At 36.5% G+C, this 17,279-nt stretch overlaps 1 protein-coding gene across 1 annotated transcript; it reads left to right on the plus strand.

Annotated features, from left to right (window-relative positions):
- The first annotated feature begins 11,950 nt into the window (after positions 1-11,950).
- On the plus strand, positions 11,951-13,568 carry LOC107768307 (aspartic proteinase CDR1-like). Its single transcript, XM_016587429.2, has one exon. The coding sequence runs from the start codon at positions 11,976-11,978 to the stop codon at positions 13,341-13,343; it is 1,368 nt and encodes a 455-aa protein (XP_016442915.1). The 5' UTR covers positions 11,951-11,975; the 3' UTR covers positions 13,344-13,568.
- Positions 13,569-17,279: the final 3,711 nt, after the last annotated feature.

Raw genomic sequence — 17,279 nt, forward strand, 5'->3', positions numbered from 1 at the left:
TTACTTACTCGGATTAATGAGGAACATTTAACGCCACCTGGGCACTCACCTCATAGGCTAAAACTCAATGTTTACATCACGAAGATGGTTGAATATGAACAGAAAAATATACAAGAATTATCAAATAAGCCTAACAGACATGACTCCCTATTAATATTATTGTACAAATTAATTTCACAAAGGGATAATTTTAAACTCATAAATACTTCACCACAAGGATCTCGTCCTTATATAACTTTCGCCGTGACTTGTAGACTAGTTTAAATATTTCACATCATATATAAAATGCGAGGATCTCGTCCTCAACTCCGAATCACAAGTATTTTGCACATTGTGCCAACTGAAATTTCAATTTTCTTTCTTTCTTCTTTTTAATATATTTCATAAATAATTTTCACAATACATAATGAACCCTCATACCGGTAGGGCGTATAATTAATAAAAATTGGAATCAATTATTCCGAAACATAGTAAACCCACTGTAATGAATAATAAAAAATTACATTTGAACTTATAGCCCTCAATGGTGTACAAAAATAAATTACAAACACATGCTCACACCTTCAAATCTCCCAACAGGGATAAACATATATAGTGGGTCACAAATTTACGAAGCTCACCCATAAGTGGAGCATAATAGGAAGACTCACCTCAATATTCAGAATCGAATCAAATTAAGGAAAATATCCTTTTATAACAAAAATTAGGATTGTACCTGTAACGACACCATCTGGTGTATTGGCCTCGGTCAAATCATAGGGATTAAATCAACGGGTCGGGCCTCCACCTCTTAGGCGCCCACTACCCGCCTGTCCTCTACCTCTAACTGAATGTGCATGTGGAGTATCAACTGGAATAAAGCTTGTAGTTGGAGTGTTCTGATGAGATCCACCCCTCCCAAGTTTGGGACAATCTCTCATGATATTCCTAGTATCACCACACTCATAATAACCCCTCCGAGGTCGCGGTTGCTTGTACTGAGTTTGTGTCGAATAACTGGAATAACCACTGTAAGAATCTTGTGTTGGTGGTGCACTGTAAATTGGAGTACCCCGAGTAATCTGATGTGCAGACTGAGTTCACCGACTGCTCGAGCCTCCGCTATAGTGGCTCCTAGCTGAAGAGTAAAATCCACTGAACCCTCCAGATCTTCGAGACCTTTTGGCCTCCATAGACTCTCTTTCCTCACCTAAAACACCCTCAATCTTTCTTGCAATCTCCACCACTTGTTGAAATGGCGTATCAGTTTGCAATTCTGGAGCCATGCATATTTTAATATCATAATCGAGCCCCTCAATGAATCTGCGGACCCATTCTGTGATTGTAGGAACTAAGATAGGTGCATGACGGACAAACTCATTGAACCTAATAGCATATTCTGACACTGTCATAGTGCCCTGACACAACCGTTCAAACTCTGTGCGCCATACATCTCGGAGAGTTTGGGGAATGAATTCTTTCAAGAACATTTCCGAAAATTGAGCCCAATTTGGTGGTTTTGCATCGGCTAGTCTACCTTCTTCATAGCTTTTCCACCACCGATACGCTGCGCCTGACAGTTGAAATGTAGTAAAAGCAATTCCGCTCACCTCCACAATACCCATGGTGCGGAGCATACAGTGACAATTTTCTAGAAATTCTTGGGCATCCTCTGTAGCTGTGCCACTGAAAGTAGGTGGACTATATCTCTTAAATCTTTCAAGTCTCTTTTGTTAATCTTCTGATGCCTCGAGGCTGACCTCAGGCCGAACCAAAATAACAGGTTATACCGGTGCTACACCCGGAACCTGACCAACGTGAACTGCTGTTCTGGAGTTGTGGTAGGAGTCGGAGCTACTCCCCCAATCTGTGGAATATTTGGTGTTACAGAAATCAATCCCTCCTGAGTTAATGTACCAGACATACTCAGGAACTGTGCTAAAGTCTCCTGAAGTCTGGGGGGGGTAACAACAGGTGCTTCTGGTACCTGTCCCCCAACTGGAGCTACTAGTGGCTCCTCAACTGTTGTTCTGACAGGTGCTCTAGTCGCAGCACATGCCCTTCCTCGAACTCTGCCTCGGCCTCTACCTCGGCCCTGGCCTCTTGCAGCCCTAGCAGTATATGCGGATGCCTGTTCAGCTGACCCGGTAGCACGTGTCCTCACCATCTGTGAGAGAATAGAGATACAAAGGCTCAAATTCCAAATTCAACAAATTCTGCATGACAAGAATGAAAGAAAATGAAATTTCCTAACAGTTATGTAGCCTCTCAAAGATAAGTACAGACGTCTCTGTACCCATCCGCAAGACTCTACTAGACTCGTTCATGACTCGTAGAACCTATGAACCTAGAGCTCTAATACCAACTTGTCACGACCCAAAATCCCACCACAGGCGTCGTGATGGCACCTAGTCTCTAAGACTAGGTAAGCCGATTTCAATTACATTTTGAAGCCATTTTTTTAATTGAATAAGTAACTAAAACTAACAGCGAAAATAATTACAATATACAACCTCCCAAGACTGGTAGTACTGAGTCACGAACTCTAACTGAATACATGAAATGATCACGATGACCGAATATACAATACTGTTTAATTACAAATTAACAGTACAATGAAATGAAAAGACTCCAAGGGACTGTGACGACCAAATAGCTCTACCTTGAATCCTTACGATCCCTCTATAACTCTGCTCAAGTCCGATATCTCCAATACCTGACTCTGCACAAAAATGTGCAGAAGTGTAGTATGAGTACACCACAGTCGGTACCCAGTAAGTATCAAGACTAACCTCAGTAGAGTAGAGATGAGGTACAGCCAAGACACTCAGTAGTCTAATAACCTGTGCAATATAATATACAGAATAATAGGAAACAATAACAATAAGGGCTGGATAAAACAACCAGTGATATGCACAACAGACAACAAGAATATCATTAATATCACTCAACAATTAATAAATACAATTACACCCAATTAAATCAAGCTCTTCAAATAAATGTCTTTCACATATAATTCCTCCAGATAACTCTCCTTCAGATATAATTTTCTCAAATAATTACTTTTCAAATATAATTCTTTCAATAAATCTTTTCAAATATAATTTTCTCAAATAAATATCTTTCAAATACAATTCTTTCATATAATTCTTTTTGAATAAAAATCCTTCCAAATAAATATTTTGAATATAATTATTTCAATTAAAAAGTCATCATGTGACACCTCATTTCATAATCATAAAAATAATACGGGTCTTAGCCCATTTTCATATTTTCACGGCACCTCGTGCCCTCATTTCATATCATAACTGCACGGACAATTCACGTGCCAATTATCATTATAATTTCATCACAATACCTCGTGTCTACATTTTATATCACAACTGCATGAACAATTCACGTGCCAAATATCCTCATTATTTACTCACGGCACCTCGTGCCCACATTTCATTTTATAATCCGTCTGGCAATGGCCACAGGCTCTCAAGTTCAACATAAATCAGATTATTCTCAATTTACCAATGATAAAACAAATTGCACAAGGTATAAAAATAAACACAAGAAAATCATAACATCACATGAAAATTATCAACACCACAACCCCACATCATCACATATTGTCCCTGACAATAGCCACCCTTATCACTCCTATTGCCGCCCTTATCGCTCCTATAGCCACCCTTATCGCTCAACCCAGACAATATCAATAGCCACCATTATCGCTTCTATTGCCACCCTTAACACTCTTATAGCCACCCTTATCGCTCCGCTCAGACAATATTCCAACAAACACAACAACAGTAAAATGCCACCCTTATACCCACATAATATCAACGGTGAAATGTCACTCTTATCTTCCCAAAATAATAACTCACACAACACAAAAATTTCTCAAAATAATTCACACAATACAACAATTTACATGGGAAATGATCACGGCAACATGACAAAAATCAATTCATATCACAATTTGCCCAATGGCCACAACCAAATTTCAAAGATATAACAAAATTAATTAATTACACAACAAATATCCCAAAGCTCCACACAATGTATATAACACCCAAAAATAATTAATAGAGATATAAATTACTCAACATAAAACAAAGCCTTCATTAACTCCAAATTTTTCAATAATTATATAATCACCTCTTCTTAAGCTCATTTAATTAATTAATTACAGAGGGAAGAATCCAAAATGAAATTAAATTTCAATAATTATCAAACCAGCAAATTCACAGAATTTCATAAATAATCAAATAACAATCACATCAAATTGTCATATAACAACAGATTCAACAATAAAGATTTAGGTACGACAAATAGATGATTAAATATATGCCAACAATTATCCAATTTACTACACAATATGTTCAAGACTTTAACTCAACAAACTTTGCACATATAAACCAAGTACGAACTCGTCACCTCGCGTACATAGTTTTCAATTACACATAAGACTCAATGCCTAAGGGAAAATTTCCCCACTCGAGGTTAAGCAAGACACTTACCTTTTTGAAGTTATGTCGATATTCTAAAATCGTCTTCTTGCTTGAATTGACCTCTGTACCGCTCAAATCTAACCAAATTAATTGTATAACTTCATTAAAAATCATCGAAAACAATTCCGGATAATAATGCGTTGACTTAAAAATTTATTCCAAAAAGTCAACAAAAGTCAACGCGGGGCCCGCCCCTCGGAAGTCAGAACCCGAAATAATTTTCATGAAATCCGAATACCCATTCCGATATGAGTTCAACCATATCAATTTTATCAAATTCCGATAACAACTCGACCTCCAAAACTTAAATTTTTATTTTTGGAAGATTTTACAAAAATCTTGATTTCTTCCATTTAAATCCGAATTAAATATCGAATATAATCATGGATTCATAAAATATAAACACTTTAGGATATAGAACACTTACCCCAACCAAGCTTGTGAATAATTCCTCCAGAAACGCCCAAATCCGAGCTCCAAAAATCCAAAAACGAAAATGGCAAAATGACCAATTTTTGGTCCTTAACATTCTGCCCAGATTCGCACCTGCGGTTACTGTTCACGCACCTGCGGTACTGTTCACGCTTTCTGCGAATCACTGTTCACGCTTCTGCGAATCATTGTTCATGTTGCTGCCCAGAAAATTCCAGCAACTTATCTTCATGTCCGAATTGATCCGTTAACCTTCCGAAATCAACCCGAGGCCCTCGGAACCTCAACCAGATATACTAACACGTCCCAAAATACAATACGAAATTAGTTGAGGCTTCAAACCATGTCAAACAACGCCGAAATTATGAATCGCACATCGAATCGAATTATAAGTTTTTAAATCTTCCAACTTCTATATTTTGCGCCGAAACGTATCAAATCAATCGGGAATGACTTCAAATTTTGCACACAAGTCATAATTGACTTAATGGAGCTATTCCCATTTCCGTAATCGAAATCCGACCTCGTTATAAAAAATTCACCCTTGTCGGACTTTTCCAAAATTTTATATTTTCCAACTTTCGCCAAAATGTGTTGAATCGTCCTACGGACTTTCAACTCCAAATCCGAACATACGCATAAGTCCGAAATCATCATACAAAGCTATTGCCATCCTCAAAATTCTATTCTGGGGTCGTTTGCTCAAAAGTCAACTCTCCGGTCAAACGTCCCAAAAATTTAACTTTCAACATTTCAAGATTAATTCCACTGCGAACGTCCAAATAATTTTCCGTACACGTTCCTAAGTCCAAAATTACCATACGAAAATATTGACATCATCAAAATTTCATTCCGAAGTCGTTTGCTCAAAAGTTAACTCTCTGGTATTTAAGCTTTAAATTAAGGATTGTTCTTTTAATTTAATTCTGAATCTTCAGTAAATCAAACTCGACCACACCCGCGGGTCATAATACATATTGTGAAGCTGCTAGAGACCTTAAATCACTGAACAGAGCGTAAATTCTTAAAACGACAAGTCGGATCGTTACAGACCTGTCTATCGGGACCTGCGGGCATGAAACGCAGCGTCCCCAGGCAAAAGGGATGTCAGTACAAATAATGTACCGAGTATGTAAGGAATGAAAATCAGTTAACAATAGACATGAGAAAACATGGTGTAAAAGACTCGACATGTATGTCTAAATAACTCTGTGAATCATTTCATTTTTATAATGTGATGCATATGCGTATAAATGTCATACCATGCATAGGTATATGCGTTCATAACGTCATCAAGCCTCTGAGGGCATCCCATCATATTATTTCGGCCACTGTGGGCAAATCATCAACGTATACCAGCTGATCAGGTGGTGGTGCGTATATAACGCCATAACCTTTTCTCATATCCCATATACACATAATATACGCGTATATAACACCATCTGGTTATGGGCCAATGTACATGTATAAATGCATGTTATGCATAAGAAATACGTTAATAAGATTTCTCGGAATGTCATAAAAATAATATATTTGTCGGATAAACTTTATCAAATACGTATTTTTCTGAGACCCATGAACAGAAGATATAATAATAATTCACATGGGGAATCAAGATCATAAGCATCTCTGGAATTTCTATGAATAGAGTTATTTATGGAATTTGTGCATTTGCTCGTTTCGTTTGTATCATATGGATCATGCCAAAAGGAAAGAAAGGATAGCCTTAACATACCTGAACCGATTCTCTTAAAATTTGGTATGAAATTGTTTTTCTTTCTTACTTACTCACGATCAGCCCACTCTACTTATACAAGAGATTCTATTTGTTGTCTCAAGATTTAGTCCCTTTTTGATATGCTACGTAGTGTTTTGCTGAAATTTCTATGAACATGAAGTTGGAATTTTCTTTGCTATAGGGGTTGGATAAGTGATGAATGTAAAATGGTAAAAGAGACATGAAAATGGCACAATCTGTGTGATGTTAAAAATAGTAGCCTTTGCAAGATTATACATCTTACTTGAATTGTCTTTATCAAAGTGAATACGGGCCCCGCTTAGGCATGACTTGGCCAACAATTATCTCCTAAAGATGCCACTTTTCACATGTATTAGGAGTAACTATATGGTCTTTAAATCAAGACCCTTTGGGATTCCACGTTAGGTGGCTAATCAAATTTATCCAAATAATCTAATTAATAAGTTAAACCCCCACTAAAATCACTAGTTATCCAATTATTCACATAATTAAGAATTATCTCAAATTACATAAAATACTACTCACTTTTAATACACTTTATACACCTTACTATCATGGCCATGTGGTACCTTGTATGACACTAGTCCATAAATACCGGGTATTTTAGCTCGGGCCGTATTTTATCCCAAAATGTCAAACTTTGACGAAATTTCTTTTCTTCGATTTGCTTCCCCTTTCTCCTTCACGAATTTACTTATCACTTGTTTTAAATAGCATAATGCTTATCAAAATAATCTCATTCCTAAACTTCCATCAATTTACTTATGGCGTACTTTCACGTACGAAAACAAGGGGTGTAACACGAAATGCGGAAATAACAAAAATGGAAGTAAAACTTAACAAATATCTGTAACAGGTAACTAAATAACTCGTAACAATGCCGCTTGGTATGTACAATAGCCATCACTCCAGTAATACACAATATTCCCAAAACCCGAAACATCATAAGTCACAAGTTACAGAAGGAAACTAGTATCTCTATACACCAGAGTCTAATAACATAAGTAAGGAAGGTAAATGACATAGGAGGGAATAGAGGGGGACTCCGAGGTCTGCGGACGTGGCAGATATATCTTGAAGTCTCCGTACCGCAGCAAGCACTCTCAGCTAGTAGCGGGGCTGATAAGAAGTACCTAGATCTGTACACAAAACATGTGCAGAAGAATAGCATGAGTACACCATAATCGGTACCTAGTAAGTGTCAATCCTATCCTCGGTCGAGTAGTGACGAGATAAGGTCAGGGCCCTACTGGTATATATATAATAACTAAGACAGAATGAAATATTGCAGTAAAAATAAGTACTCAAATTTAACAAGAATGAAATCATAGCAAGTCAACAGCTCAGTACACAGAAAATAACAACAGGGGATCTCCCAGGATACCGTCCCGTAGTCCCAAACGTAAATGTGCAAAAAAGGGGGGGATCTACTAGAATACCGTTTCGTAATCCCAAAGTAATATGCAAAACAGGAGGGATCTACCGGAATACCGTTCCGTAGTCCCAAAGTAAATATGCAGAGCAGGGGGATCTACCAGAATACCGTTCCGTAGTCCCAAAGTAAATATGCAGAGCAGTGGGATCTACCAGACTACCGTTCCGTAGTCCCAAAGTAAATATGCAGCACAAACCATAGAAATACAACTACATCACGAAATCTTACTATTTAGACTAAGTACCAGTCAAGGAAGAAGCAGGATATTCCTCAAGTATGTTGCACATAGTTCACATAAGCAATTAAGACACATAGACATGTTGTTCTGGACTAAACAGGATAAATTCATATGCTAGTGTAGTTCAGTTAAAGGAAGACATGTATTTTACTTAATGAAAATGGAGTTTTTTTTGCAACAATAGCACGTGTACGCACTCGTCACCTCACGTACCCGGCGCTCATATATCAAAAGTAGTTCCAAATCCTAAGGGGAGTTCCCACACACAAGGTTAGGCAAGCCATTTACCTCGAATCAAGCTTAAACAATCGGTAACAATGCCTTTTCCACGAATATCCGACTCTGAATGGCCCAAATCTAGCCAAAAACAATTGCATATCGTAAATACAACTATAATAGGCTCATCTAATTAATGAAATTAATAGTTTAATAAAAATTTCGAAATTCGCCCAAAAAGGTCGACCAGGGACCTCATCTCGGAATCCGGTAAAAGTCACAGAATATGAACACTCGTTCACTCACGAGTCTAACTATATCAAATTTACTAAAATTCGACACCAAATGGCCATCCAAATCCACAAATCAAATTTTCCAAATCCCTAGACTCAAACTCCCAAATTTCACTTTAAATACACACTAACTAGGTGGAAAAATAAATACGGAAGCAAGATTATTGATCAAAAATAAGCACAAGGGACTTACCTCAAGAAACCCCTCAAATATGCTCTCAAGAAATCGCCAAACCCGAGCTCAAAATGTTAAAAATGAGCAAAAATCGCGAACCTTTGCATCTAAGTGTTCTGTCCAGAAATCTTGCACCTGCGGAATCTCTGTCGCATATGCGATACCGCATCTGCAGAAATGCCATCGCAGGTGCGGATTCCATTTAGAATCCCAGGTTCTGCTCCTGCGGTTCTGCGACCGCATCTGCGACTATCGTAGGTGCAGAAATGCATCGCACCTTCAGCTTCCCCTCGCACCTGCGACTCTCGCAGATGCGGGAAAATTTTTGCACCTACGGTTCCTGCCCAGCTCCTTCTTGGCAGTATCTGCGGCTCCTCCTTCTCACTTGCGGTCTCCCCTCTGCAGGTGCGAAAACACCAGAAACCAGAAAATCTTCAGCAACTAGCCTAAGTCAAAATTCAATCCGTCAAGTATCCGAAACACACTCGAGGCCCTCGGGACCTCAACCAAATATACCAACAAATCCTAGAACACCATACAAACTTAGTTGAGCCCTCAAATCACATCAAACGGCGCTAAAAATATGAATCACCCTCCGATTCAAACATAATGAACTTGAAACTTTAAACTTCTACAACCGATACCGAAACCTATCAAATCACGTCTGATTGACCTCAAATTTTGCACACAATCCATATTCGACATTACGTACCTACTCCAACTTCCGAAATTGGAATCCGACCCCTATATCAAAAAGTCCACTACCGGTCAAAATCTCCAAAAATTTAATTTTTCGCCATTTCAAGCCTAAATAAGATACAGACCTTCAAAACACAATATGGACACGCTTCTAAGTCCAAAATAACCCAACAAAGCTAACAGAACCAACGAAACTCCATTCCGGAGTCGTTTTCACACAGTTCTGACTACGGTCAAAATCCTAAGGCTTAAGCTTTTGTTTAGGGACTAAGTGTCCCAAATCACTCTGAAACCACCACGACAACCTCCCGGTAAGTCACATAAGCAGAAAAAGGTACGGGGGAAATAATAAATAGGGGATTGGGCCTAATACACTCAAAACGACCGACCAAGTCTTTACATAAAGCTAATTGGAAATAAAGTAATTAGAATTGGAATTACAAATCAAAGTAGAAGAAAGACTAAAACAAAAGTAAGGGTAAACCTATACCTGAAGAGTTTGGAAGCGGCAGAAGGAACGAGATTTTCACGTTATTAGACTTCACGTATATAGGTTATATTTGGGATGCTGTCTTTGAGAATTTATATAGGTTATTAGACTTCACGTAAAATTCTATTATAGAATTATATGAGAAAGACACTTTGCTATTATTTAAAATAAAATAAAAAAGGTAAAGGGTAAAATAGAATTATAAAGTAATAAGTTAGGGTATAATTAAAAAGAAAAATAGGAAACAATCACACCACACCAAATCGATTGTTTCAAAAAATAGAATTTTTCATTGTTTCATAACCAATTTTAACTAAACAATCAAAACAAACATTGTTTTGAAAAAAATAATACAATACGATACAAGGGTAACGACCTTCCAAACAAGCTGTAAGTTTCACGACCCATCCAGCCTCCTGTACATAAATCAATTATAGGGATATGTGTTTTAGTTGTATATTTCCTTATTTTATCTTCATAATTAAATTAACAAGAAACTTTTTTATATTTTTGCAAGTAAATAAAGATTATAAGGTGCAAATCATAAAATATACAGTAATACGATAAGGTGCGACTCATAAAGGAAAACTGTTTTACAAAAAACAATTGCTTAACAAGAATATTAATTTGAAATAATGAGGCTACAATATAGATAGTTTTTATTCTTTAACTGAATGGAAACTTGTGGGGAAAATATAATCCAAAGGGGCTTTCTTATAACATTTTAACATAAGGGCATTTATCCCATATTTTAAATATTGTGGGATGTTTGAGGAATTTCACTCCAAGAAAAAAGGAACGTCCTAAAGTCCAAAATTTACCTGCCTTAACTATGCATTACTACTTTGTAATCTACTTCAGTTAAATATTTTAATGGTAATTTCTTAAAAAGATACTCTTTTTATGGTAATGATCGACTTTTTACAGCTTGTCGACGGTTAAAATATGAAGTTGTACCCAAAAGATATGATTGTAGCAATCAAGAATGTTGCAAACGAGATTTTGATATTTTTAATTATTCTATACACATCACATCTTAAATGGGATTATATTTTCCTTATTCATAAATAAATGGTCAAGATATCAGATTGATATGATTTTTAAAATTTATATTAACAAGTATCAAACTTTAATTGTCATATATATATAAGATTTTATTGTCTCACTCCACATTTTTGTTTGTTCTTTTTGTTTTATCAATAAAAATCAGCCATCTCTTGGTGATTTTAATTCAAAAGGAAAAACAAAATCTTTTTTTATCGTCGTCTGGCCAAAAGTAATATTCAAACCACTCATAAATAGAACCATTTCTCACATTAGATGTATTATCATAAATGATTGTCGTGCTTTATTTCAAAACTAAAGCTAAACTATTAATGCCAATTGAAATTAATGTGGAGTATTACACATGGTGTAAATGGAAAAATATGGTAAAAAATGATTATATTAAATGAATCTTTTTTTAATATATTCCCTTAATTACATTCGCATCTTATATGGAAAATGAAGCTGTTTATGTAGTCAATTTTCAGAAAAATGTTTCATTTCCTACTCTGCATTTGGTATATCTTCTAACATTTCGTCCAAATTTGTTAAATTAATATGCATTCCCCAAAATCCCATATTTTCCTCGACTTTCCATATTCTTACATGCATTTTCCCACTCTCCTATTTTACCTATAAATTGGTACTAATATTTAGCTTTTTCTTCATCATTTCTAATACCGTACTTTCTACCCTCTCATAATCCTATAGTCATGAAGATGAATACTAAAGCTAGTACTCTCTTTTCTACATTTACTTTTTTAGCTTTTTTTCACCTTTCTTTAGTTTCTTGTCGCAAAATAATAAGCAATCCTAGTGGAAATGGCTTCACTCTTGATCTTATCCATCGCGATTCTCCTCTTTCGCCTTTCTACAACCCATCAATTACACATTCAAACCGCCTACGAAACGCCTTCCTTCGATCATTTTCACGGGAATCTTTCTTCAAGAAAAGTTCCTTTGCTAGTGCTAATGACACAATCCAATCGGATATTATTCCAATCCCAGGGGAATATCTTATGAAAATTTCTATTGGAACCCCACCAGTTGAAATTATAGCCATAGCTGATACTGGTAGTGATTTAACATGGACACAATGTAAGCCTTGCACTAGTTGTTTCAAACAAACAGCCCCTATTTTTGATTCCAAACAAAGCTCTACTTATAAAACCATAGGGTGTAACGCTGAAGAATGTGCATCACTAGAAACTTCTTCTTGTGTGAGAGGAAATATTTGTGAATATCAAATGAGTTATGGTGACCAATCACAAACTATTGGTGATCTTGCTTTTGACAAATTCACATTTCCTTCTACTTCTGGAAATAATGTTTCTATTCCTAATGTTGTGTTTGGTTGTGGTCATGACAATAGTGGCACATTCAATAACTATACTTCTGGTATTATTGGCTTAGGTGGTGGTGAAGTCTCAATTGTCAACCAATTGGATAAACAAATCAAAGGGAAATTCTCTTATTGTTTAATCCCAATTCCATTACAATCATCTATTTCCAATGCTACAAGTCATATCAACTTTGGCAATAGTGCCACTGTGTATGGTCCTAATGTCGTTTCAACTCCCTTGATAAAAAAGGAACCGTCCACGTTCTACTATCTAAATTTGGAAGGAATTAGCGTTGGGAATAAGAGGGTAGAATTCAAATCTTCTAAAATTGCTTCTTCTAATGCTTTTGGTGGTGATGAAGGTAACATTATAATTGATTCTGGTACGACGTTGACTTTTTTGCCTAATGACTTTTACTTGAATTTGGAGTCGATATTGTTGGAATCGATCAATGCAACTAGAATTGATGATCCTTCGGGCACTTTTGGTATCTGTTACGAGTCTAAGGATGGTACTATTGATGCTCCCAAAATTGTCGCGCATTTTACTGATGCTGATTTAGTGTTGGCGCCTTCGAGCACGTTTGCAGAAGTGGAGGAAGGTTTGGTTTGTCTTACATTAGTGCCAGCAGAACAAATTGCTATTTTTGGAAACTTGGCACATGCGAATTTCCTAATTGGATATGATCTTGTTGCTAACAAAGTCTCTTTCAAGCCTACTGATTGCACTAAGTACTAAAGATTTAGTTAAGGTTGAAAAATTATGTAATGAATTTGGCTTGGCTAGCTAGTGTTATTTTATACCTTCTACGTTTGTTGGTCTTTTAATGTCATTAGCAGTTTCAAATGTTGTTGATCAATTCTGAATGACTTATATTTAGTTATTTAATTCAATCTGATGCTTACTAATGTAGATCTTTTTATGGTGTTCAATGAGCAGTTACTGTTAATTAGTCTTGTTCAATGATCTTGTTTGATTTTCAAAGCATTTCTATATTTGACATTACATATAATAATTGTTCTTCTTTTGCTTGACTTAATTCTTGACAGACAAATTCCCTTTCTTAATATTAATACTCATTTGCAAGTAGCAACGGTGTATAAAATCTGCAAAATTAAAGCATATTCTCTTATTACTTTAGTGTCTTCCAAAAACCACTGGATTCATGTGAATTATTTTGGGGGAAAAACATAACTAGGCAATATTTAAAAAAAAATTACAAAACTATAGCAGTAATTATTGATTATCATTTCTGGCAATTAAATATTAATATGTTGTAGTAGCTTCCAACAGCGGAACCTTCTCTTTGCTGAGATTCATGCTTATTTCAGTCCTTAATTGCATGTATTTTCGATCATTATTAGTTCGTTATATATTCTTTTATAAACTAATATTTTACTTTTTCTTGTAGTAATCATAATATCACCAGTACATCACTAATTTATAAGCAGCGGAAGATAAGAGATTTAGGGCCCACTTTTTGATAGATAAAAGGCAATAGCCTAGGAGACACTTGTACTTATTCCGATTTGACATTCCGGTGCATGTACTCTACAAAGTTTTATCCAGACACTTGAACTCGATCAAAACTAGTATTTTAAATGCTTCTCACCATTGACCAAGCTTATGTAGCATTGAGTCTGCTGAGTTGGACGAAATGTGTGAAATGCACGCATATAAAGCTAGTGTAAACAATGAATTTAATTTTTTTTAAGAGATTAAATAAAAGAAAATTAAAAAAAAGGAGAAGAAGTTAAGAAATTGTTACTTTATTATTAAAAATTTCCCCTCCCCTTCATGTACTCTTCTTCCCCAACCCAGCCACCCTCCCTTAATGTAACGACCCGATCGATCATTTTAAGCATTTACGCTCCTTTCAACTATTTGAGGTCTTGCATAACTTCCTACGAGGTATTATGACTTGTGTAAACTGTCGATTTTGATTTTAAGGTATTTCGGAGTTAGCTTGGAAGAATGAATTTCATGTTGGAAGCTTAAGTTGAAATAGTTGACCGGATGTTGACTTATGTATAAACGACCCCGGAATAGAGTTTGATTATTCCAATAGCTCCGTATGGTGATTATGGACTTAGGAGCATGTCCGAAAAATTATTTGGAGGTTCGTAGTAGAATTTGGCTTGAAATGGCGAAAGTTGAATTTTTAGAAAGTTTGACTGGGGGTTTAACATTTTGATATCAGGGTCGGAATCCGATTTCGGAAATTGAAATAGGTTCGTTATATCATTTATGACTTGTGTGCAAAATTTGAGGTCAATCGGACTTGATTCGATAGGTTTCGGCATCGAATGTAGAAGTTGGAAATTTCATAATAGACTAAAGTTCAAGTGAGTTCGCACAAGACCCAACTTCAAATGAGCATAACTCTCATGATACGAAGTGTTATATAGTGTATTGCCTATCAAATAAAATATCTTTGAGTGTAATTTCTAACGCTTCAAACCGTTCATCAATTGGACATTCCTACAAGAAGTTAGGACCAAATTACCAAAGGCTGAAAATATGCGATTCTGCGACCAATTCTGCGATCGCAGAACCATTATGCGATCGCAGAAGTAGTTATGCGATCGCAAAATGGTCGCAAACCTGTCCAGTGAAGTCCATTTCTGGGCATCGATTTTGCGGTGCATTTTACGACCCGCATACCCATTCTGTGGTCCATTATGCGACTACAGACCTACTTTCGGAGGGTTAATTTTTCTATTTTCATAACTCGATCCCATTTTGATAAATAGGCTTTAGGACTCATTTTGGAGCAAAAATCTGACCTTTTTAGAGAAAAGGGAGAGTGTTCTAGAGAGAGGCAGAAGCTAAAGTGCTTTGTTCATCAAGATCTTGTTCAAGCTTTGAAATCCAACAAGGAAATATCACAAGATCTTCACCCAAGAGGTAAGGTTTTAACCCCTAGTCTTCAAATTTTTGAGTTTGGGTAAAGATGAGTGATTAACAGTATGATTCTTGGGTGTAATAGTATTATTTATACATATCAATAAGGTTTATGGAAAGATTGTTGAGTTCAAATGGGTAAAGATTGGGTTGAAAATAGTAAACATCTTCAGTGACTTTAATTGAAGATTTGAGGGTCGAGTTGATGTCGTAATTTGATAAAATTTGTATGGTTGGACTCGTGGTTGGATGTTCATTCATATTTTATAACTTTTGTTGGGTTCCGAGATGTGGGACACACGGACGATGTTTTTAGTTAATTTCGGATTTTATTGGAAAAATTAGTATTTTCTTATGGAATTAATTACAATAATTGGTATTGATTGAATCGAATTAATTGTGGCTAGATACGAGGCCTTCGAAGATCAATTCTTGTGGCAAGGGCATAGCGGAATAAAGAATTACACGGGTTGAGGTAAGTAACACTTCTACACTTGGTTCTGAGGGTATGAATCCCCGAATTTGGTATGATATGAATTGTTTGGTGGTGACACACACGATAGGTGATGAACATGTAGACGTGCACCACAGAAAGTGTGTCTTGAATAAATTCTGTGAATTAGTAAAATTAAAGAATCATGTTATTATCTGAACATATGGCACGTGTTAGAGGAATTAAGTTGAGACTAGTAATAAAGATCATTTTTAGGCTATGTGCCGATATTTTAGGACCCACGGGGTCGTGATGCTGTTGAATTAATTGTTCAAAAATATACATTTCATCCTCAGTAATAATTGTCCATTGTGAGGATATTTATGGGATTGAGCTGCGCAACGCAACAGGCCATTTGGCTTTATATATGTTATTATTAAATGGATCGGGGTTGCCCGCCTGTAGCAGGTCGGAATGGCTTTATACATTATTATTGTTCTGGATCGGGGCTGCCCGCGTGCAGCAGGCCTTATTGGCTTTACTATTTTATGGATCGGGGTTGCCCGCCTGCAGCGGGCCTTATAGGCTTTGTTATTATACGGATCGGGACTGCCCGCCTGCAGTAGGCCATATTGGCTTTGTATTACGCTTGGGCTGAAAGAGCCCCTCCGGAGTCTGTACACACCCCCAGTAAGCGTAGATGATCATCGATATTCGGGATGGACTTCCCAGGGCATGGACTTGCCTTACTTACTACTTATATATATATATATATATATATATACATGGACTTACCTTACTTACTTCTTATATATATATTTGGGATGGATTTTCCCAGGGCATGGACTTGCCTTATTTGTATAGTAATGAGTTATCTGGACATGGATCTTGTACGTATCATTTATATTTAGGGATAAATTATCCCAGGGCTGGATTGGCCTTATACGGTATGGAGTGACTGACTATCAGTTGATGTGTATTTATATACGGGTTGGAACACCCCTGGGCTAGATTGCCCATAAACAGTACCGAGTGACCGGATAATTTGTGACCAGTATTTACATGAGGTCTTTCTACTGAGATGTCATATGCCTCATATCATGCAGTATTGATCTATTTCACTTGTACTGAGTTTAACTGTTGAACTTGAAAGCATGCTTATATTTCTGTACCATTATTTTTACTGGACTGTACCTGCGGAGCTCATTATTTCTTTCAGCGCAGAGGTTAGTCTTGTTACTTATTGAGTTAGTTGTACTCATATTATGCTCTGCACCTCGTGTGCAGATCCAGGTGCTCCCGGATACGACGACTGCTAGAATTCAAAGTTATTTCTA

Source organism: Nicotiana tabacum, chromosome 15, assembly GCF_000715075.1.
Source record: "Nicotiana tabacum cultivar K326 chromosome 15, ASM71507v2, whole genome shotgun sequence".
NCBI classification, from domain to species: domain Eukaryota; kingdom Viridiplantae; phylum Streptophyta; class Magnoliopsida; order Solanales; family Solanaceae; genus Nicotiana; species Nicotiana tabacum.